Source organism: Grampus griseus (assembly GCF_964374135.1).
Source record: "Grampus griseus genome assembly, chromosome: 1".
NCBI lineage: Eukaryota > Metazoa > Chordata > Mammalia > Artiodactyla > Delphinidae > Grampus > Grampus griseus.
The window spans coordinates 46,483,165-46,507,367 of NC_139017.1; the positions used below are offsets into that span (position 1 = coordinate 46,483,165).

The window sequence follows — 24,203 nt, forward strand, 5'->3', positions numbered from 1 at the left end:
CTAGAGTGGATGCATACATGATAGATTGAAGTGAACAGAGAGGAGAAATGGAGGGGTTGATTAAGAAGACAATTGTGATTGGCCAGGTGAGCCACAAAGATGATCTGACCAAGGAAACAGCAGAGGAGTTAGAGAAAAGGAAACAAATGTAAAACAAAACAAAACAGGACTTGCCTGGTGGTGCAGTGGTTAAGAATCCTCCTGCCAACACAGGGGACACGGACTAGATCCCTGGTCCAGGAAGATCCCACATGCCACAGAGCAACTAAGCCCGTGCATCACAACTACTGAGCCCATGCTCTAGAGCCTGCGAGCCATAACTACTGAGCCCGTGTGCCACAACTACGGAAGCCCGTGTGCCTAGAGCCCATGCTCCACAACAAGAGAAGCCACCACAATGAGAAGCCTGCACACCACAAAGAAGAGTAGCCCCCACTTGCCGCAACTAGAGAAAGCCCACACGCAGCAACAAAGACCAAATGCAGCCAAAAATATTTTTTTAATTAAAATAATAATAGTTCAAAAAAAATTTTTAAAGCAGAAAATGATAAGATAGAGAAAAAGAGTTGGATCAGTATGTATAACATTGGGAGTTCCTCATGACAACTGTCAACCAAGGCAATAAACCAAGCAATTTGCAGTTTTGGAAAAAAATCGTTTTATCTATAGATATAGATATATGTAGATATATATAGATATATAAACAAAAATAAATGGGACAAATGTACTTTCATTACTTAATCAGACTATTTAAAGACATATTTAAAGCAAAATCATGAAGGATGTTTTTCTCTTCACCACACTCCTGTTCCCGTTGGAAATAAACAGTATACCTTAAATTTACATTAGAAATAGTCTCTGTCCTCAAAGGAATATATGAAGTTAAGTCCCAATGAAATACTAAATTTCATCTTTTATTCTGATATTTCTGTTAGATCCACACGATTCTTACGCTCCACATGTGTCCATAATTCATACTAATTGCATATCCATTTAGATAAAGGGAGTCCCCTCAATATTTCCCTCAAAGATGTTTCTGTCCCAAACTGAGGGGAAAAAAGTTCATAGTGGCCCTTCACACTATGTGTAGGGCCCCAACTTCTTCATTGAGCAAGGACTCATCTAAACTTATCTTTCTAAAACTCAGTTCTCACATTCAGTCCTCCACCTGCTGTCAGTTGTGGGCAACTCCACCCCACGTACATCCTATCCCATGAGCTCTGGACACGGTCACTAGAACAATTCCACCAAAAAATAAGTTTAACCTGTTGAACAATTTATCAAATACGTTGGTTACTAAAAATATGTTTGCAGAATTTGTACTGAATGAATTGAGAAGAGCCAGGACCAGGGTTCTGAGCCCCTTTCTTGTTTCCCCCTCTCTCTTTTCCTAATACCTCTATCCTGATCTCTAGTCTCTACTCCTTCTGTGCTAGCAGTCTCATGAGACTGGAGACAGTTGCAGGTAACAAAAATACTGAAAATGCTGCTTCAAAGAACATATTCATTCGCTATGTTCAAAAAGAATATTTATAATCATTGAATGTATTCAAAATGAATATATCTTAGAACAACATTAAGTAAATTGATAATGTGATAAATTCAACAGATCGATTTCAGTGAACTGATCCTTCAGGAATGGGCATTCACCAAACTGGTTTCCAATGATTAACTTTTTAGTTATAATCCAGCTGGTCTGGACACCCTGGATCCCTGACATTTCCAAACACTTTCTTATCTCCTACCCCTGCCCGTATCATCTTCCCTCTCACACTTTCCTCTTTAATTCCTACTTATTGTAGCCGTCCCTTCTCCAATGTCCCCTCCTATCCTCCAGACCAGACTCTAACTTCCAATTACAATTGAGTGTTTATAACTCTGATTCTGACTTGGCTTAACTGACATCTGAAGTCTGTCTTCCCCACTGGACCATAAGTTCCTTGAAGTCAGAAGGTGAGCTCTTAATCATGCCCTACATGGTATCTAGCGCCGTGCCTCATTCAAAGTGCTCAATAAATGTTTGTTGAATTTACACTCAAAAGCACCTAGTGCTAAAATATGTTTTAAAGAAAAATAACACCGTTCCGTATCTATTCTTACAGTGTTTGCTGTGTCAAGGTCAGATTTTAGCTGATTTTTTAAAAAGGCACATCTTGGGCTTCCCTGGTGGCGCAGTGGTTGAGAGTCCGCCTGCCGATGCAGGGGACATGGGTTCGTGCCCTGGTCCAGGAAGATCCCACATGCCGCGGAGCAGCTGGGCCCGTGAGCCATGGCCGCTGAGCCTGCGCGTCCGGAGCCTGTGCTCCGCAACGGGAGAGGCCACAACAGTGAGAGGCCCGAGTACCGCAAAAAAAAAAAAAAAAGGCACATCTTAATAAGAACAGACCCTAGCGATTTTACTCTCGGCTATTCCCCATCCTTAACCCGAAGTTATCATATCATCAACCATAAAACATAGGATAGTATGGAGGGAAGGAATAAACAAACACCACAGGTTATGACAGGAGCGAAAAGGCAGCCACACGTACAGACCCTACCCTGCGGTGAGAGATTTACATCACGCAGTCTTGTAACAGGGCCACAGACACAGTGCTGGGGACACAGCAAGATAGTGTGTGGCCAGACCCTGGGCATGGAATCAGACCCAGGCCATGCAGGTTCAAAGCTGGTTCCACCACATGGGAACTGTGTACCCATGGGCAAGATACTCAGCCCTCTAAGCTCCTCTAAGCTTCAATTTCCTTTTTCATAAAATAAAAATAACTACACATGTCTCCCAGAATTGATGAGAGGGCTTGGTTTGGAGCATGGACAGCACATAGTAAATATTCATGAGAAACGTTAAGGAAAAGGGTGACAGAACTGGTGTCGGAAGGTGATTCTGACAGAATGAGAACTCCTAGAGTCAAAACATCATCATGATAATGATATAAAATTATAATGGCTGCAATTCCAGGGAACTTTAGCTAAGCCCTGGTGAAGAGGAAAACACGCTGGACTTGGGGCAGAAGTCTTGGTCAGGTCTTCACTGTGGCCCGTGATAACAGTGAAACCCAGTGCCGCACCCAGAGCAGCAAAGCTGGCACCCACGGCAGGGTCCGTCCTGGGCTTATTCTTCCCTCATCAGGATGTCTTCCTGTAAGGAACTCATCCACCCCATGACTTTGACCATCATCCATGAATCACTCACAGACCTCTGGGCCCCGTTGTCTCCTGTAAGTGCAGAAACATACATGTTCCATAAACTCTATTGTTAATAAAAAATCTTACTCTGGGGCTTCCCTGGTGGCGCAGTGGTTGAGAGTCCGCCTGCCGATGCAGGGGACGCGGGTTCGTGCCCCGGTCTGGGAAGATCCCACATGCCGCGGAGCAGCTGGGCCCGTGAGCCATGGCCGCTGAACCTGCGCGTCCGGAGCCTGTGCTCCACAACGGGAGAGGCCACAACAGTGAGAGGCCCGCGTACCGCAAAAAAAAAAAAAAAAAAAAAAAACCTTACTCTGCCCTATTACTTACCACATGTCAATTTTGAGCCATTCAGGCCTGCCTCCTTTACTTTTGTTAATCATTAGAAAATTCCTGTGCTGAGCCTCATGACTGTGGATCTTTCTAAAAGTCGGTGAAAGAAATTTCAGCAAAATAAGAAGGAATTTTTTTCTCTTCCCCTGAAGCTACAGAAAAGCAGATATCTACATCATAAAATTGACCTGCAAATGTTATATCTAACAAAGGAGATTGTTTCTCTACCACTTGAGCATAGTCTTCAACCCTGGAAAAGTCTATAATTCTGACTGGTTATCTTAGCAAATTATTTTTTGTCTTGGATAATATTTAAATTAACTATTCTGTTTTTGAAAGTTATAAATACTTGTGAGTTTTCTTTGCAAATCCAAAAATAACTTGTTACACTTTCTTCTTCACTTAAAATCCTGAATGTAAATTAAAACTTTTGACTGTTGGATTTCTTTTTTTTTTTTTAATTTCAGCTTTATTGAGACATACTTAAATTGTAAGATACTTAAAGTGTACATCATGGTGATTTGACAAGCGTATACATTATGAAAGGATTTCCCCCTGCTCCCCCATCTAATTAATTAACACATCCATCACATCACATATTTATCTTTTTCCCCCAGTTTCATTGAAAAATAATTGGCATACATCATTGCATAAGTTTAAGTTGTACAGCATGAAGATTTGATTTACACATATTGTGAAATGATTACCATAATAGGTCCAGCAAACCTCTATCTTCTCATATAGATACAATAAAAAGAAAACAAAGAGGACTTCCCTGGTGGTCCAGCATTTAAGACTTCTCCTTCCAATGCAGGGGATGTGGGTTCGCGCCCTGGTTGGGGAACTAAGATCCCACATGCCCTGGGGCAACCACCCGGAGCCCGAGCACCACAGCTAGAGAGCCCACGTGCTGCAACTACTGAGCCCACACTCCACAACAAAGATGCCCCATGCAGCAACTAAGACAAAGATCCCCCGTGCAGCAACTAAGACCCAATGCAGTCAAATAAATATATATATATATATTTTATTTAAATGTAGTAACACTTAAAATTTAAAAAAAGAAAACAAAGAAAATAAAAAGGAGAAATTTTTCCTTGTGATGAGAACTCATGATTAATTCTCAACAACTTTCCTATATATCATGCAGCAGTGTTAGCTGTAGTCATCATGTTGTACATTGCATGCCTAGCACTTATTTATCTCATAAGTGGAAGCTTGTACCTTTTGACCACATTCTTCCAATTCCTCCCCCCACCCCACCCCCACCCTCCACCTCTGGTAACAACAAGTCTCTTTCTATAAATTTGTTCTGGGTTTTTTGTTGTTGTTGTTTGTTTGTTTTAGATTCCACATAGAAGCGTATCTTCTTTTTTTTTCTGGAAATAACATTTAAGTTCTACTCTCCTAGCAAATTTCAATTGTACAATACAGTGTTATCACCATGTTTAACATTAAATCCTCAAATCTTCTTCATCTTATAGCTGAAAACTTATATCCCTTTACCAACCTCTCCATGTTTCTCCCACCCCCCAGTTCCTGACAACCACTTCTTAGATTTCTTATTTAAGCAAAAACCAAACCAAAACAAAAACCCTTTTTCAAAATTTGTTATAATACGACTCAAGGTTCAGCTCAGTATTTCCAACTGCTTCATTTGTATCTCCCAGGCACCTTGAATCCAACATATCCCAAACTAAACACACTATCTTCCTTTCAACACTGCTTCACCTTTGCTTTCTGTCTCAGCCAAGGTAATAATCACCATCCAGTCTCCCAGACTAGAAACCTGAATCATCCTAGCCTCCTCTCGCTTGCCACCTTTCCATATTCAGAGTCACCAAGTCTTGTCCCATTGGCTGTAGCAACACGAGAATCTGTCATTCTCTCTTATACCCACTTCCATAGTCCTGGTTTATGTTCTCCTAGTTCCCTTCACCCCAGCCTCCACCACAGCAAAAGCCTTCAACAACTGTAAGCCACCTTCCATGTTGATGCAGTTATATTCCTAAAAAGCAATTTACTTAAAAATATCCATGGTCCCCAATTCTCTAGGTCCCCACAACTCTCCCAACTCTCCCTCTACTTCTGCTCACTTAAAACATTGTGCTTCAACCACATGTAAGTGCTTACCTTTCCCAAAACATATCCTGGAACTTTCTAAACACCTTCAAGCATTATCGTATGATGTCTCTTGTGCATGAATACTCTTACCTCCAGCCTCCCCGTGATGTACTATCCAGATCAAATGCCACCTCCTTGGTGAAGAACTGCCCAACCCTCTCCTCAGGAAATATCAGTCTCTGCTATGCTTCCTTAATACTTTGCTGATACCTTCATTGTAACACCACACTGTATTGTAACTATTCACTTTTGCCTCTTGCAGTAGATTATAGGTCCCTTGGAGACGAAGAAGGTGTTTATTCAGCCTTCCACTTTCTAACCCAATATTAACTGGCATAATAATAGTTATCCAATAAACGTGAAATAAATGAAATTTAATTTTGTTTTATCTTCAGAGTGAGAATGAATAAATGAAATTTAATTTTGTTTTACCTTCAGAGTGAGAATGACTAAATACCTACTGAGGACCAAATGAAATAATATGTAGGAAGTGCTTTATAAATTTTGAAGAGATGATTCAGTGATTCGACTTCCCTTACTAGTTCTCAGGATGTGCAGTGGCTCAGTGGGCCAGGTGTAGCATTTACAATTCATCATCACGACCCACTGTGGTCCTTCAGCAGAGCCAGCATAGGACTCAGCAAACCACAGAGTATGGAGATGGAGCCTAGGACTTGTGAGCTGAGGAGACCTGAATTTGAGTCCCAGCAATACCAGTCAATTTCTATGACCTTGAAGAAGCTACGTCAGCTCCTCAGATCTCAGTTTCTCACCCTTAAAATGATGACATTAAACTTGGATTATCTTTCTATTCCCTACAAACCCTAGAATTCTGTAATTGCCCACTGAAAATCTAAGACTTCCCTAGCAAATGCCCTCTTATTTCAATGACATCATCACCTTTTAAATTCATATAGAAATGAAACCAGCTCAAGAACTATAGTCACCATGGAGGGTCTCTTATGAAAAATACCATTGGCACTTGCCGAGGCAGTACAATTTGAGAGGCTCTGGGAAAATCCTCAGCCTCCAAATTCCTCCTCCCATTAGAGATTACTTTTTAAGTTAATGTATTTATTTTATCTAAACTCCCTTTTTAAAAATTCAGATACCTCTGGAAAGAATTAATTTTTCTCCAATCTCAGATGGAGTGTCTCCTGACTTACACCTGCACTCTCAATCACATAACTTTCAGACTCCAGAAAGAACTTGCTTCCACAAAATTCTCTTCTTTCCTAGAATTTCTTTATCTCTCTATCAGCTCCTTCCTTCTGTACCCATATTATATTCAAATGTATCTCTACACTTAATACAAAACTTCTTTGATGCTTCTTCCTCTTCTGGGCACTCTACTTTGTATTCTCCTTTAGTACTACATTTAGGGACAGAACAGGAGTCAGCAAAGAGAAGGGTGGTTGAAGAATTAAAACTAAAACCAGAGAAGTACTACGTCTTGCTCAACCAAGGGAGAAGGGAATTTCAAGAAGTGAAGTTAATCAACATTGCCAGATTCAAAAAGTGAGGGAGAGAAAGGAGATGAGGGCAATAAAGGCTTCTAGCTTCAGAAACTAACTGGAGGCTGACCAATATCCTCCTTGTGATTAAATCTAAAGGTCTTTGCTATCAGTGGTGGAGGAGATGTAGAGGGGTTAATAAAATCTCTAAAGGAAATTGCACCAATTTTCAGAATGTAGACTCTGAAAACCAGGTCTCCTGTGACTTCCTTTGGGACATCTGGCTTACATCCTGCCTCAGCTGCCCTACGTGGAGAGGTAGTAAAGGATTAACAAACAAACACACTCAACTTTTAGATGCAATAATAAGAGCAACTTCTTACTTCTTTTTTGCTTCAGTGTATTTTATTAGCATGCATTATTATTCCCCTATTTATAATAGAAAATTGAGGCTCAGTAGGGGTTAAAAGTACTTTCCAAGTCACACTGTCCCCTAATGCAGTATCCCTGAAAAGATTTCTGTTGAAAACACCCCCAAGTTTGGTCTCTGCATTATCCTTCTAATCTTGTATTCCTTAAAGGGCCAAACTACCAGCCTTTCCCCCAAGGTGCCCTGGATACTCCACTGACCTGCAGGTAGCCGAGGAAGAAGACTCTGTCATCGTGCCTTGGGTAGTGTGTAAGTGAGGAAAACTGCTTTGTTCTGTAATAGGCTTAGTTCCTCCCCAGATAAGAGTTTACCAGAGCACCCTGAAGCTGGCTAGTAATTGCTCCACCAAAAAGTCCCTGAATTCCAGCCATGTGGTTGGCTGTTCAGGGATGGCCAAATATAAATGGATGGGCAGAGACTCCCTACTGGCTCAGTGAATGATTAACAGCATAAGTAAAGCAACCGTGTTTATCTAATCACCTTCCTCTTCACTAGCCCTCTTTCTTGATAACATGTCGCAATTGTTTACTTTCTCCTGTGCCAACCATTTCCCCTAAGTGGAAAGGTAATATAAATTTGACGCCAGAATTCTTTTTTTTCTTTTTATAAACAAAAGAGGGTTATACAAGATGCAAACCAGCTAGCCTGGAAACCTTAGATACTGCAGGGTTCAGACTAGGTCCACAAAAATGATCCACTTTCTGTGATTCTAGGTCCAGCAGGCTTTCCTTGGGTTCAGGGACAGATGACCTTCCCCTGTACTGGTCTCCATCCCACTCCAAGAAAGTACAGAGGGTGAAGAGTTCCGGCAATAGGCTGAGATGCTTGGCACATGATCAGTACTCCAGAAATACACGACCTCCAGAAGTTGGTCTATCACTGAGTGTTCCTCAGAAGGATGCAACAAAGGGCCAGCCATGTTTGTTATCACATGTGGTCCTAAGAAGGACCACAAACCCTGACATTATCCAATTAAGCTCTTAATCCTCAGGATTAAGGTTTGTATGTTCAGGGGACTGCTACTAAAGAGCAATTCTTCCTGACCACTTCACCTTTTCTGTAATAAACACCAAAAGTCCTATAAAGTCTTCAGAAAAGGAGTTGAACCACAGTAGAAGATTTGACAAAAGACAGGAGATTTGAGCAGGGCTTTGAATGACAAGTGGAAATTATTAGATGAAAATAAGAAAGATACTAGAGGTAAAGAGAACATAGACCAGGAATTCCCTGATGGTCCAGAGGTTAGGACTCGGTGCTTTCACTGCTGGGCCCAGGTTTGAGCTCCGGTCGGAGAACTAAGATCCTGCAAGCCATGTGGCAGGGCCAAAAGAAAAAGGAGAGAGAGAAGCGTTTAAGCATGGACCAAGTCACAAAGGGGAGGCTGATTTGCTGATTTTTGATTTGACAAGAATGAGTATAAAAGAGGATACAAAACTATGCAGTCTTGAGAACGAAGTTGGAGGAAATATAACCTTTAAAGCTGGGTCTTCAAATACCATTTCTCAATCAGCTGGAATCCTTTTCTTTACTTGCCATAGTGACTATTCCAGATTTTTCTCTCCAGGTCACCAAATTGTCTTACTCTCAGCAGATGATCTTGCCTCCTACTTTACTAAGAAATCATTCCACGTTAGCTTCTATCTGCCTCAGATTGTCTTGCCTCTTCACTCCTGTTTCAGAAGAGGTTTCTTTTCTTTCCTTCCTTATTTTCAATGTATCTTCCATCCTGAAATGTTCCCTCAGTCTTGCCAAAACTTCAAATTCAAGTTTTCTTCTGTTGTGAGATGTTGAACGGCTCAAAAGAATCTCCTGTTTCCTGCCTACTTTTTCTCTATAATCACTCCCCACCCCTCCCATTGTGGTCTTCAATCTGGCTTCCTCCCACCTTTACTGACACACCTCTGTGAGGTGCGCCCTTGTCTCCAAATCAACAATTTCTTTAACTCAACACTTATGACTTCTCGGCAGCCTCTAATGCTGCAAATCATCTCTTTTCTGAAACTCTCTTCTCCTTTGGCTCCCATTACCCTAAACATTCCTGATTTTCCTATCTTACTAACTGCTCTTTTTTCATTGTTATTACCTGTCTTCCTACTTTTCAACCCTAAATATAGATAAATCCCAAGTCCTTCCTTTTAAAAATGTTTCTCTTTACATCTATCTTACCTGGTCTCGTGGCTTTAACTATTCCCTATAAGAGGGCTACCCCATAACTACATCTTTATCTCTCATTACTCTCCTAAACTCAGGCTTACATTTTTCATTGCACCTTTATACTCAACAAAGGACAACTTCTCATTTCCTGCCCAGAAACTTTACCTTCTGACCCCAAGATTAATCCAGGCTTCCTGGAATGGAATTTCAGCCTCACCTTTAAACACTTCATCTCCTTCATCCTCCAACGTTCAATCAGTCAACAAGATGTTTTGATCTTGCAATGTCTCTCAAATCTGCTGTCTCTTTTCTATTTCTAATGTCATCAAACCAGTTCAGGTCATCATTGTCTCTCGGGTGGATCTATTGCTATAGATCTTTCATTGGTTTCTCTGTCTCAGTTCTTTTCCTACTACACCTGTCCTACATACTGTTGTGAGAGAAATCTATGTTCTGTCCTTATCACTTCCTTGCTTGAAAGTTTTCCATCTCTACTCACTGCCTACAAAATAAAGCTTAAATTCTCTAACTTGCCCTTTAAAAGCCTCCATAAACTGGCCTTTTTTTTTAACATCTTTATTGGAGTATAATTGCTTTACAGTGGTGTGTTAGTTTCTGCTTTATAACAAAGTGAATCAGTTATACATATATATGTTCCCATATCTCTTCCCTCTTGCGTCTCCCTCCCTTCCACCCTCCCTAACACACCCCTCTAGGTGGTCACAAACCCCCGAGCTGATCTCCCTGTGCTATGCGGCTGCTTCCCACTAGTTATCTATTTTACGTTTGGTAGTGTATATATGTCCATGCCACTCTATCACTATGAATGAAATTTTGGTCAATTTAGATTAATCGTAGGAGTAGGAGTAACCATTTACTTGGTTAAAAAGCTTATGACTCTCATTTGCAACAATGTGGTTGGACCTATAGGGTATTATGCTTAGTGAAATAAGTCAGGCAGAGAAAGAAAAATACTCTATGTTATCCCTTGTATGTGGAACCTAAAAAAATAAAATAAATGAATGAATATAACAAAACAGAAACAGACTCACAGATATAGAGAACAAACTAGTGGCTACCAGTGGGGAGACGGAAGCAGGAAGAGGCAAGATAGGGGTAGTAGATTAAGAAGTACAAAACACTATGTATAAAATATTTAAGCAATAAGGATATATTGTACAGAGCGTGGAAATATAGCCATTATTTTTTTGTAACTTTAAATGGAATATAATCTATTAACAATTGAATCACCATGTTGTACACCTGAAATTAATATAATATTGTGAATCAACTCTACTTCAATTAAAAAAAAAAAGCTTATGACTTTTTACTACATTTCTCAAATCTTCTTTCCACTTGGAATATCCTTCTCCCTAATCTTTGTCTCTAAATCGTAATCACTTTCAAGGACCCAAAAAACCGTGCCGTTTGGGCTTCCCTGGTGGCGCAGTGGTTGAGAGTCCGCCTGCCGATGCAGGGGACACAGGTTCGTGCCCCGGTCCGGGAAGATCCCACATGCCGCGGAGCGGCTGGGCCCGTGAGCCATGGCTGCTGAGCCTGCGCGTCCAGAGCCTGTGCTCCACAAGGGGAGAGGCCACAGCAGTGAGAGGCCCGTGTACCACAAAAAAAAAAAAAAAAAAAAAAAATACTGAGCCATCTACCTTGACCATTTTCCTGCCTCGTCCTCCTCTTAAGACAGAAGTCAGCCTCCTCCCATGCAAGCGCCCATAGCAGTTTTCATGAGAGGGGTTTGCTTCATTCTAAACACACTGAATTAATGATATGTATATATGTGTCTATTAACAGACTGTAGGCTACCCGAGAGGCTGTTTCTTGTTCTCCCTCATAACTTCCCCTAGAGATTTTCCATTATTTCAGGCTCTTTTCTGTATTTTGTTTGTATTTTACCAAGAGTTCCTATGCATTTGGAGTAGAGGTCAGAGTCAGAGATGGGAGAAGCTTGTCATACCAGATCAGTATAAAATCTTGACAAGAAAACCTAAGGATTCTTATTTCTTTCGTCCTCTGAAAAAAGCATAAGAAAATATATTCAGGGCTTCCCTGGTGGCACAGTGGTTGAGAGTCCACCTGCCGATGCAGGGGACGCGGGTTCGTGCCCCAGTCCGGGAGGATCCCACATGTCGCGGAGCGGCAGGGCCCGTGAGCCATGGCCGCTGAGCCTGCGCGTCCGGAGCCTGTGCTCCGCAACGGGAGAGGCCACAACAGTGAGAGGCCCGCGTACCGCAAAAAAAAAAAAAAAAAAAGGAAAAAAAAGAAAATATATTCATATGTGTTGCAACATCTCAAATTGAGGGCTAAGTTTCATCCAAAATGCAGTGAGCAATATTACCACAGAAGGTTTGGAAACCTGGTTTTATAAACAGGATGTCTGGGAGATCCAGGCGAGAGTTTGGGTTCTAACTCTACTTTTGTCTCCATAAGTCATTTTAAGGCTATAGCTGTTCTGAGCCTATTTTCCCAAAATGAGACATTAATTTTTGCCTCATAAGTTTTGGTTAATTGGGGGTTAATTTTTGTTAATAATTTGCATCTCATATTAAAAAATGAAACAGTAATTCCCTGGCAGTCCAGTGGTTAGTACTCCACGCTTTCACTGCCAAGGGCCCAGGTTCAATCCCTGATGGGGGAACTAAGATTCCCCCAACCCGTGCGGCACTGCCAAAAAAAGAAAAGAGAAAAAAAATAAGGCATGTACCTTAGCTGTGATCTGAGCTTCCCATTCTCTTTCAGACAGGAAATTAAACCTTTCCCTTCCCATTAATGCGTTTCTAATTCTGGTCTTAGACAATCACCACACTTGATCATTCTACATCCAACACACACGCACACACACACACACACACACAGACACACCCCATGCGTCATGCAACTGCAGCTGGTTACTATGAAGTTGCATTTCGGCCCAAAGAAAGAAAAATCTGAAACCAATTTCAGAGCCAAGAGGAAATTTTATTCATAGGAGTATTTCTATTACTCAGTCTGCTCAGACAATGTCAGGGCAACATTTTTGTCTTCAACTCAGCTTTCCTTATTTCCAGAGAAAATTTTTCTTTCTCCATCGTTAAGCCACTTTTCTTTAATCTTTGTGTAAAGTTCACTATGGCTTTGCAAAGTTCCTTACTCTCCTGAAAGGCAAGCTGAAGAAAGAACATTTTTTGAAGTTAACAATTTAAGAACTGAGACTCAGCTCTACACTCGGAAGCTAATGAGTAGTGCTTAGGTGCCCAAATGGGGGCTCAGAACAAGGCTAGCTTCAGTACAGATCTGGGTCTTCAACATGATGAATCATTTAAATTTGCAGGTTGGTTGGGGGCTGCCTAGGGCCCCTTTCAGGATGCTGCCAAGTGTCCCTCTCTTCTCCCTGGGGTACAGAGATATATATAAAATCTTGCAACTTGGTGTGTCTTGGGGGAAGTTATCACTGCCTGCCCCTGAGGTACTTTTTTATTTTCTGAAAATAAAATTTAGTGGCTTAAATCTACTTGTCATCCCAGTAATAAATATAGACTAAGAGAGGAGTCTCAATGAAAATGGATCTGTTCAGCATTTTTGTGATTTTTTTTTTTGAAGTCTAGAAAAATTTTAGAGACTTTTTGCAGCAATACTTCCAAGTCTAAGACATAAGTTTATGTAACTTGCTCTTTATTTATTTTGTTTTTTGCGGTACGCAGGCCTCTCACTGTTGTGGCCTCTCCCATTGCAGAGCACAGGCTCCGGACGCGTAGGCTCAGCGGCCATGGCTCACAGGCCCAGCCGCTCCGCGGCATGTGGGATCTTCCCGGACCGGGGCACGAACCCACATCCCCTGCATCGGCAGGCGGACTCTCAACCACTGCGCCACCAGGGAAGCCCTACATTGCTCTTTAAAGCACATGAGACAACAACCCCTACCAAAAGGGCCTCATGAGGTATTAACGATGGTGGAGAATGGAAATTCATATACAAAAACATGAGTTATTAGTTTATAGGCCCCACTCTACAATCAGGCCGAGACCAATCCATTCAAAGACATTCCAGATAGAACAGCTATTTACTGAGCATATGCCAAGAGCGACACCAGGCCCTGGAGGCACAGCTGTGAATAAGACAGAAAAGAGCCCACTCTTACCAGTGCCTTCTCCAACTCCAACTCAGCTGGTTTGGGAGCTTCTCGGATCAACTCACAGACCGGAAGGGTACTGCTCCACTCCCCATCAATGCACTGTTGCTGCTGTGTGCCCACCAGGTAGTACCTGGACGCAAGTAAGAATGGCAACAACGTTTACACTTCCACTTCTTGAACTGGGCAACTAAAGCTGGTTTTATGTAACAGTGTTTCAGTATTTCACACTGTAATAGAATCTACTTTTCTGCCCCAGAGCCCTAATGCATGCTTAAGTTATCTCAATATTACAAAGCAGTCATAAAGTAAAATCATTCTCCTGGAGGCGGAGAGGACCCAAGTGATGAGTCAGACTGTAAGACATGGAGGAGTGAAAAATTCTAAATATGTGTTTTTACACACACAGTTTTTGGGTGGGAAGGGTGAGGGAGGAACCTCTTCATTGTTCAGTACTTTAAAAAGGCATCTGTCGGGCTTCCCTGGTGGTGCAGTGGTTGAGAGTCCACCTGCCGATGCAGGGGAGACAGGTTCGTGCCCCGGTCCAGGAAGATCCCACATGCCGCGGAGCGGCTGGGCCCATGGGCCATGGCCGCTAAGCCTGCGCTTCCGGAGCCTGTGCTCCACAACGGGAGAGGCCACAACAGTGAGAGGCCCGCGTACCGCAAAAAAAAAAAAAGCATCTGTCATCTATGCTCTAAAAAGGAGTAGAAAGCTAGAGACAGCCTTGAAATAAATCTTGGGGAACTGCTTAAAAGGAGCCTCAGCTCTTAATCAGAAAAACATGAGAGTTGATGGCAAAATGCATTGGAGGTAAATAATGAGATTGAAATGCCAGTGAGGTCACATGACTCTGGGTTAATAAGATTGAGGCCAGGAAAAGAAAATGTTAGGAGATCTGTAAGCAGGTGACCAGGCAGTCTAAGTTAAGGTTAGACTTTAATTACTATGTCCTAAGAATCTCTATTCTAAATAATTCTATTTCTGTACTTCCATATATTCTGTGGGGTTTTTTTGACTTTTTGTTCTGGGACTGAGACTGTTTAGAAAAACATTTTTTTGGGGGGGGCTGGCTGCATTGGGTCTTTTGCTGTGCACAGGCTTTCTCTAGTTGCAGCGAGCAGGGGCTACTCTTCCTTGCGGTGTGTGGGCTTCTCATCACAGTGGCTTCTCTCATTGCAGAGCACAGGCTCTAGATGCACGGGCTTTGGTAGTTGTGGCACATGGGCTCAGTAGTTGTGGCACACAAGTTCTAGAGCGCAGGCTCAGTAGTTGTAGCGCACAGGCTTAGTTGCTCTGCGGCATGTGGGATCTTCCTGGGCCAGGGCTCGAACCCATGTCCCCTTTATTGGCAGGTGGATTCTTAATCACTGCACCACCAGGGAAGCCCCAGAAAAACATACATTTTAAATATTTTATCTTGTCTTAGCTAAGAGAAAAAAGAGTGATACTTCTATTAGGATAAACAGGAGGATCAGTCTGTCTTCTAGGGCTTGGGGAGAGCTGGCAGTGGGCTAAAGCAGCTCTCAAAATCAGAATGTGTAGGACTTCCCTGGTGTCACAGTAGTTAAGAATCCACCTGCCAATGCAGGGGACACGGGTTCGAGCCCTGGTCCGAGAAGATCCCACATGCTGCGGAGCAACGAAGCCCATGAGCCACAACTACTGTGCCTGCGCTCTAGAGCCTGCGAGCCACAACTACTGAGCCCACGTGCCACAACTACTGAAGCCCGCGGGCCTAGAGCCTGGGCTCAGCAACAAGAGAAGCCACCGCAACGAGAAGCCCACGTACTGCAATAAAGAGTAACCCCCGCTCTCTGCAACTAGAGGAAGCCCACGCACAGCAACAAAGACACAACGCAGCCAAAAATAAATTAATTAATTTAAAAAAATGTTTAAAAATCAATTCAAAAAAATATATATCAGAATGTGCTAAGTAATCAGGGGACTAGGCGGAGATAGACTGGGTCTTTTCCAAAACAAGGCTACTAGTCAATGGGCAAGGTCTCATATTTAAAATGCTGCAATACACTTACCTCGCTTCACAGTAATAAGTAATGGTAGATCCCGAGTTGAAATCTGTTCCTTCAAAATAGCCATGAGTTGGATTCTCAGGAGGGCCACAGTCTCCTGAGAGACAGGAGTATAAGAATGACAGCTGTGAAGTCCAGTAATGCTCAATTAACAACGCCAGGGCCCTAAGTGCAACTGTGTAGTCCAGCGCCTGCCACCTTCACAAGCCCATGTGGGATCTGGGACATGTTCTCCATTCATTTCCTTCTGGTCAAATCATATTTATCCATGAGAAAGACTCCCTCCCCTGGCTCATTCTCTGAGTCATTAGTGATGTGAGAGTACTCTGTGATTGGCAGGAACTTGAGGAAAGGAAGGTTAAGTTGTAGAGATGCTAATTGTCAGTGTACAAGAAGGGAAAAATTAGGCTATAGGTAGAGATGGAAGAAGTAACTCCTGAAACAGTAAATAGCATGAGCTCAAATGGAGGTTTACTACCCCTGTGTGACAGTTGTACCATATGAGGGATTCAGCAAAAAACGGAGAACAGAGCTGCGAGGAAAGAGAATGAAGCTGTAAAATTATGGAAAGAGAGTCGGACAAGGTACTAGATGTTGTGAGTTTTGGTTTTGGCTCTTCCACTGACCAATGGCATGAAATAAGCCATTTTACCTTTCTCAGCTTCCTTCTCTTTTAAAATTAATTAATTAATTAATTTTTCTTTTGGCTGCATTGGGTCTTCACTGCTGCACGCAGGCTTTTTCTAGTTGCAGCGAGCGGGGGCTACTCTTCACTGCAGTGCGCAGGCTTCTCATTGCAGTGGCTTCTGTTGTGGTGGAGCATGGGCTCTAGGCCTGCAGGCTTCAGTTGTTGTAGCACGTGGGCTCAGTAGTTGTGGCTCTTGGGCTTTAGAGAGCAGGCTCCGTTGTTATGGTGCATGGGCTTAGTTGCTCCGCGGCATGTGGGATCTCCCTGGACCAGGGCTCGAACCCATGTCCCCTGCACTGGCGGGTGGATTCTTAACCACTGCGCCACCAGGGAAGTCCTCAGCTTCCTTCTTAATCTATAAGATGAGCAGGCTAAATAATATTATCCCTAAGGTCCCTTCCAGCTCTGAGGTTATGAGTCTAAACTTGTTGATCAAGATTAACAGCTGGGCTTCCCTGGTGGCCCAGTGGTTGAGAGTCCACCTGCCGATGCAGGGGACACGGGTTCATGCCCCGGTCCGGGAAGATCCCACATGCCGCGGAGCGGCTGGGCCCGTGAGCCATGGCCGCTGAGCCTGCGCGTCCGGAGCCTGTACTCCGCAACGGGAGAGGCCACAACAGTGAGAGGCCCGTGTACCACACACAAAAAAAAGATTAACAGCTAAATTAAGAATAATTATGTATTTACTGAAACACAAAGTCTTCAAAACAAATAGATAACTAAAACAGCAAAGCATAAAAGAGCATGTATAATATAATACTATTTTTGTAAAACACAGGCACATACCAACATATATGAACAGAAAAAAAAAAGTCTGAAAATTATATACCGAAGTACTCTGTTATCTCTGGGTGGTAGGTTTGTAGGTAATTAAATGTTTTCTTCTTTTATTTTCTGTATTTTTCCACAACAGAGATGTATTACTTGAGCGGTTAATAAATAACTTTTAAAAGATCAAAACCTGAGTTCAAAAGTTGTGTGGAAGAAAGGAAAAAGAATTTCAATGAGTTGATTAAGGAACTCCAGTGTCCCAAATGGACACCTCACCAAAGATATACAGATGGCATATGAAAAGATGCTCTACATCATATGTCATCAGCAAAATGCAAATTAAAACAACAGTGAGATACTATTACACATCTATTAGAATAGTCAGTCTCTGGAACACTGACACCACCAAATGCTGGGAAGGTTTTGGAACAGCAGTATTCATACATTGCTGGTGGGAATTCAAAATGGTAGAGCCCCTTTGGAAGACAGTTTGGTGGTTTCTCACAAAACTAAATATACTCTGACCACATGATCTAACTCCCAAAGAAGGTGAAAACTTACATCATAGAAAAAAACCCTTCACATGGATATTTTTAGCAGTTTTATTCATAATTATCAAAACTTGGAAGCAACCAAGATGTCCTTCAGAAAGTGAATGGATAAGTAAACTGTGGTACAGCCAGAAATGAAACATTATTCAGCACTAAAAAGAAATGAGCTATCAAGCCATGAAAAGACATGGAGAAACCATAAATGCATGTTACTAAGTGAAAGTAGACAAACTGAAAAGGCCACACAAGGTATGATTCTAATTGTATGACATTCTGGAAAAGGCAAAACTATGGAAACAATAAAAAGATCAGTGGTTGAGAGGGGTGGGGGAAGTAAAGTGATAAATAACAGAGCACAGAGGATTTTTAGGGTGGTGAGAATACTCTGTATGAGATTATAACGATGTACATATGTCATTATACATTGGTCCAAATCCATTGAATGTACAAAACCAAGAGTGAACTCTTAGGTAAACTATGGACTTTGAGTGATAATGATGCGTCAATGTAAGCCTATCAATTGTAACAAATGTACCACTCTTGTGAGTGACGTTGATAATGGGGGGGGGGGGCAGGGGGGAGGCTGTGCATATGTGGGAACAGGGGCAATAGGGGGAATCTCTGTATCTTCCTCTCAATTTTATTAGAAACCTAAAACTGCTCTAAAAATTAAAGTATTGAAATAAATAAATTTGCAATGTTAGATGTGTACCATTCCAAATGAGATTTTAAAATTAATTTTTTGTTTCCTATTTTTTAATTTAAAATTCTGGTTAGGAGTGCATTGTAATACCAAGTCTGCCCATCCAGGATCTTTTCTTTTAGTCATGTCTTATTTTATGTCCTTTGGTAAATTTTCCTATAGGTGTCATGAATGGAATTATTTTTACATTTCAATATCCATCTGATAACTATTACTAGAAAGTGAAAACTGTTGATTTTTCAATATTTATTTTGTATCCAAGAATGAAGTCTTTAGTAGAATTTCTTGGATTTTTCAGGTATATTTTGCAAATAATGATATCCTATGACTCACCAATCATTCTAAGACTCTATCCTATAGAAATAGTAGCATAGACATAAAGATGTATGTGTATAGACATATATATATATACAATAACATTCATTTCATCATTGTTTGTAATAGCAAAAATATGGAAGTATAATAAATGTTCATCAATATGAGAGATATGGAATAAATCATAGCATATCCACATGTAGTTAAAAAGCAGGAGGTAGAGCTATACATACCGATCTGAAAAAGATTCCCATGTATATTGTTATATGAAAAAAGAAGCTATTTAAAAAATATGTATAGCAAAGTCCCATCTTTGTAGGTATATATGTGTGTTGGTATGTGTGTGTGCATTTATTTAAAATATCTGTGTAAACATAATAAAAAGTCATTAAACACATCCAACTAATTACCTCTGAGAGCTATGAACTATAGTGATAAAAGGAGGTATTTTCAACTCTTATTCTATGTAATTTTGCAATGATGAGTTATGGTCTTTTTTCCCCCTTTTTTTGTTTATCTTTCAAAAAAAAAGTTATCACATAATCTTGAAATTTTAAAAAAATATAGTCGGATGTCCCAAACTACCCTAGTAGTACAGGAATCCTACTTGGTGGGGGGGGGGGAGGGGGGGCGGGTGTTGTTTATTGTTTGGGTGCTGATCATTGCATTAGAATGCATTGCTTGTGTTGAGCTTGGCTCTTTCTTGGCTGCCTGCTAGATCCTAAACCCTTTCTAGATACAAAAAAGAGGACAGCGTTGTGGGCATGTGGTGAATGGCTAGACTTTTACTGGCGATCAGTATCTTTGGGATTTACCCTTTTTTTCTCTTATACTTACTGCTTTTGCAGACAGGAAAGGGAGGCACCCAGGTGTGGTTCTCTAGGCACCGGCTCCAATTGCTGCCCTTGAGGACGTAATGCTCATTGCATTTAAACGTGAGAGTGTCATTCACGTTCACAGGCTCCAAGGAACTAAACTCACCATTCACCAGCAAAGGGTCAGGACAGTGGCCCACTGAAGAAGAAAACAGGCAGAGATCTGAAAGGGCTAAGTGGAAACCTACCACAGCAAAGGCTAGACCTCCTCAGGCTTCATCAAGAAAATTGAAAATGAGAAAGTAAAACTGCACCTTTTAATATGGACTGGTACATGGTACGAAACCATATCAATGCAGAATGAGAAAAGACTGGGTTGCCCTTAACTGTGGTAGAAAATGTCTTGATCATGCACAAGAGTGACAACTGACATTTGAACTTACTAAAATTAAGCATGTAATTGGAAATTACCAATAGCATGTTCATCATTCTCTTATGTTAAGCATTGCTCAAAATTCTTGAGCCCATGTTCGAGGCAAATGTTTCCTTCCCTTTCATCCTGTCAAATACACACATTAGTCATCATTTTTTGCTTTGTTTTCTTTTGTTCTGCCCAGGTAGAAAAACAGGAGAATACAAAGGGATGTGAATTTGGTTGTATGAATAAAGGATAAATATACAGGTGTGCTTTAGGTATAAAGGAGAACTTTACACTCTAGGTTTAAAGGAGAACTAATCCAGCTATTCCTAAAAACAGTATTAATAAAGAGAATGTGGACTAATTATTCTCCATCTCTACAGACACCACAAATGAGTTTTATGAACCTGAACAAATCACTTAGATTTCTGTTATCACATTTGTAAATTGAGAACATAAATTTTCCCATTTCAAAAATTATATGATGGGGCTTCCCTGGTGGTGCAGTGGTTAGGAATCCACCTGTCAATGCAGGGGACACGGGTTCGAGCCCTGGTCCAGGAAGATTCCACGTGCTGCGGAGCAACTTAGCCCATGCGCCACAAGTACTGAGCATGCGCTCCAGAGCCGCGAGCCACAATTACTGAGCCCACATGCCACAACTACTGAGCCCACATGCCACAACTACTGAAGTCCGTGCGCCTAGAGCCTGTGCTCCACAACAGAAGCCTGCACACTACGACGAAGAGCAGCCCCCACTCATCACAACTAGAGAAAGCCCGCGTGCAGCAACGAAGACCCAATGCAGCCAAAAATAAAGTAAATAAAATAAATCTATAAAAAAAAAAAATTAGGGGGCTTCCCTGGTGGCGCAGTGGTTGAGAGTCCGCCTGCCAATGCAGGGGACACGGGTTCGTGCCCTGGTCTGGCACGATCCCACATGCTGCAGAGCGGCTGGGCCCGTGAGCCATGGCCACTGAGCCTTCGCGTCCAGAGCCTGTGCTCCGCAACGGGAGAGGCCACAACAGTGAGAGGCCTGCGTACCGCAAAAAAAAATAAAAATAAAAAAATTATATGATGGATGAAATGAAATGATAAGATATATTTACTTCAAAATAATAATAATGCAAAGCAGAATTGTAGATTAAAAAAGTCATGTTGATCATACATATGAATTCATTTTACAGTTCTGTCTTTTGTATATATTTAAAATTTTTCATAACTTAAAAATTTTAAAGCAATATGATATTAAACAAATTACAGCCCCCCCCAAAAAAGTAGTTTTAATATGTAAAAGAAATCCTTTCCTTCTTTTAGGGATGATTGCATCTACTAATTCAACTAAATTAATACTAAGAGCTGATTATGTACCTACTAAGAGAAGTTCCACAACTAGAGTGCTTTAAAAATGTATTACTAGAAGTTGAGAATTTTCTTTCTTATAAAGTCTTACCATGGGCTACTGGAGGTACGATATGAAAGAATACAGAGGGATGACAAGGTGAACAAAGTAGCAGAAAGATCAAACTTACAGCGGCACTCTGGAGCAGAGGCATTCCATCCCTTAGATGCATTACAAAAAAGGGTTTTCTCTCCTACCAGGTGGTAGCCATTGTTACATAAGTAAGTCCCCAGAATTTGTCCTTCCCCCTCCTTTGCAACAAATATGCTATTGTCCACTGGGGGAAGTTCTGGACAGATCTCTGTTGGAGGGGAAAAAAAAAAAACGATTCGTTTGACATATCACGTGCCCTGAGGAAGCACTTACTAGATTCCCCATCCAAGTGTCTTTTGGCTTGATTATTAATTCTGATTCCTTGTACTCTTCCATGTCAATGTACATCCACATCCCTTCCTGCCCAAGGATTCCCAAAGTTTTGTTTTCAAAAGAATAACAGGAGTTTTACTCAAGTTCAGCCGTAAGTTATCCACTCCTAAAAAAAAAATCCCCTTTCCAAATAGTGGTCCTGGAGTTTATCATAAATAAGACCTCTCAAGATTTTGAAATTGGTACATTTTTTGTTCCCAGAACAGAACGGGAAAGTAGCAGACAATGACCCACTTCATAGAGCAAAATCATTAAATATTTACTATGCCCCTATTTAGTTCAGAGCATTAGGCCAAGTAATTTGAGATTTTTCAATGAAGGAAATATATTTTATAAACTTCAGTTTCATTAAAACCCCAGATAGAATGCCTCATAATCCACAAACTGATATCACATGCCTTACAAACTGAGGTTTAGAAAAGCATACATACCATCTGAGGCAGAAATCAGCCACATATCCACAAGACAGCACATAAACCAGAAAAACATCTTGCGATCAAAATTGTTTGACCCGGGTTGGAAATAACCCAGCCTAAGATCCTGGTTTAGATCAAAATAGGTCTTCTCACACCACTTGAGATCAGACCAACCACCTCCTTCCTAGAGAAGGAGTTGTCTTGATTTCTCTTCCCTGGAAGGAAAAAAAATTCTACAACAGGAAATAAGAGTAGCTGTAAGGAAGTTGGTACAAGGAGGGATTTTGCAAAAACCCAAAGGGGTGATAAAAAAGAATTGCCGGTTTTAAAACTCAGTTTCAGAAATAGCCCAAGTGTTGCTTATGCAAATCCAGTTGACCAGTCCCTTTGAACTGCAGGCTGATCCTTCCCCAACAGATTTTGGCCAAATGGTCTTGCCATGACCTTCACATCTGTCGATATTTGCCAGTGTTTACAGTCCACCTTCCGCAACTCTCTCCAGCATTGTGGGTAGAGGCGGGGAGGTGGGGGTGGAGGTGTGCATTCCTTGTGCTTTCCCAAGTAAAACCCAACTCTGGGTGCTACCTCCTCCCCCTTTCTCAAATACCAGGTATCCTAAGACTGTAAGCAGCATTGAAGTCTAAAAGCTCAAGGAAGTCAACTAGCCTTATCTGTCTCCAACCTTCCAGACCATATGGCTTCCCAGAAAAGAGCTGGTCCTGGTGGATTCCAAACTTGAGAAGGACTCCAAAGTCCTGCAGCAACACAATGTCCTCATTTGCCAGCTCTGCACCAGGCTTCCCATTCCGTGGTCTTCTGGGCAGGATTTGACCTGAGTCCAGAGTCAACCAAATGAGCTAAGAGAGAGATGAGGGGAATGCTTTGGTCTTGGGAATGAAGCATATAAAATTGCTTTGGGGTTCCCATAGCTTCTTATTCATGATGATTACAGCCATTAGCTAGTTGTCTGTGCTCCAATTACAAAACTGGGGTAAAATTCCTACAAAATCTTAAGTTTAAATAAAATAACAAATATAAAGCATAATAATAAATATAAAGGCATAAAAACACAGTAAGGTCTCTAATGTTATTCTCATCCCCATCCATTATCATTACTTTGTTTTTTTTTTTTTTTTGCGGTACGCGGGCCTCTCACTATTGTGGCCTCTTCCGTTGCGGAGCACAGGCTCCGGACGCGCAGGCCCAGCGGCCATGGCTCATGGGCCCAGCCGCTCCGCGGCATGTGGGATCTTCCCGGACCGGGGCACGGACCCGTGGCCCCTGCATCTGCAGGCGGACTCTCAACCACTGCGCCACCAGGGAAGCCCCATTATCATTACTTTGTAATGATTTGTTCATGTCTTTCTGCCACACTAGACTATGTTAAAAAACAAAATTCAAGATCGAATTGGCTTTATTCAACAATTCATTAATCGGGCAGCATCCCACCTAGTAAATACAAGGGCACTCTGAGGAGTTGTACAAAATGGAGGGTTTTTATAGAAGGAGAGTGGGGCAAGGAAGTTACTAGCAAAAGAAAAGGAAGAATTGTTTCAGGATAGGTCACCTTCTTTGGGGGAAAAAATGAGAGTCTAATCATGCAGCTTACCTCATTAGTGCTGACCAGAAAATTCCAGACTGGCCCAATTAAGAGTATATTCCTGGGGGCTTCCCTGGTGGCGCAGTGGTTGAGAGTCCGCCTGCCGATGCAGGGGCCACGGGTTCGTGCCCCGGTCCGGGAAGATCCCACATGCCGCGGAGCGGGTGGGCCCGTGAGCCATGGCCGCTGAACCTGCGCGTCCGGAGCCTGTGCTCCGCAACCGGAGAGGCCACAACAGTGAGAGGCCCGCGTACCGGAAAAAAAAAA

General features: G+C 41.9%; 2 protein-coding genes across 7 annotated transcripts in view; both read right to left on the bottom strand.

Annotated features, from left to right (window-relative positions):
- Positions 1-7,879, bottom strand: part of LOC309830183 (C4b-binding protein alpha chain-like) — a 41,851-nt gene extending 33,972 nt beyond the window's left edge. Inside the window, exon 1 of one of the 4 annotated variants that reach the window (XM_082666579.1) lies at positions 7,725-7,879. In XM_082666579.1, the coding sequence (XP_082522705.1) occupies positions 7,725-7,756 (32 nt within the window). In that variant the 5' untranslated portion in view covers positions 7,757-7,879. The remainder of the gene's footprint in view (positions 1-7,724) is intronic. The other 3 variants (XM_082666581.1, XM_082666580.1, XM_082666578.1) reach the window with 3 other exon arrangements.
- Positions 7,880-12,640: 4,761 nt separating this feature from the next.
- On the bottom strand, positions 12,641-24,157 carry C4BPB (complement component 4 binding protein beta). 3 transcript variants are annotated; one of them, XM_082657389.1, is made up of 7 exons: positions 23,946-24,157; positions 22,352-23,193; positions 21,625-21,795; positions 19,697-19,873; positions 15,835-15,928; positions 13,808-13,931; positions 12,852-13,060 (listed from the first exon to the last, which is right to left on the bottom strand). In XM_082657389.1, the coding sequence occupies exons 2-7, from the start codon at positions 22,407-22,409 to the stop codon at positions 12,989-12,991; spliced, it is 696 nt and encodes a 231-aa protein (XP_082513515.1). In that variant the 5' UTR covers positions 22,410-23,193; positions 23,946-24,157; the 3' UTR covers positions 12,852-12,988. The 3 variants fall into 3 exon arrangements, with proteins under 3 accessions (XP_082513514.1, XP_082513516.1, XP_082513515.1); XM_082657388.1 differs by lacking the exons at positions 12,852-13,060; positions 23,946-24,157 and adding an exon at positions 12,641-12,836 and having other exon boundaries at positions 22,352-22,869; XM_082657390.1 differs by lacking the exons at positions 12,852-13,060; positions 21,625-21,795; positions 23,946-24,157 and adding an exon at positions 12,641-12,836 and having other exon boundaries at positions 22,352-22,897.
- Positions 24,158-24,203: the final 46 nt, after the last annotated feature.

Excerpts from the sequence above, each read along its gene's own strand:
- C4BPB (XM_082657388.1), bottom strand. The coding sequence starts at position 22,409 with ATGTTTTTCTGGTTTATGTGCTGTCTTGTGGATATGTGGCTGATTTCT. Across the intron at positions 15,929-19,696 it reads CTTTCCTGTCTGCAAAAGCA|GAGACTGTGGCCCTCCTGAG; the intron begins GTAAGTATAAGA and ends CCTGTCTCTCAG. Across the intron at positions 13,932-15,834 it reads ACTTATTACTGTGAAGCGAG|GTACTACCTGGTGGGCACAC; the intron begins GTAAGTGTATTG and ends ACTTGCGTCCAG.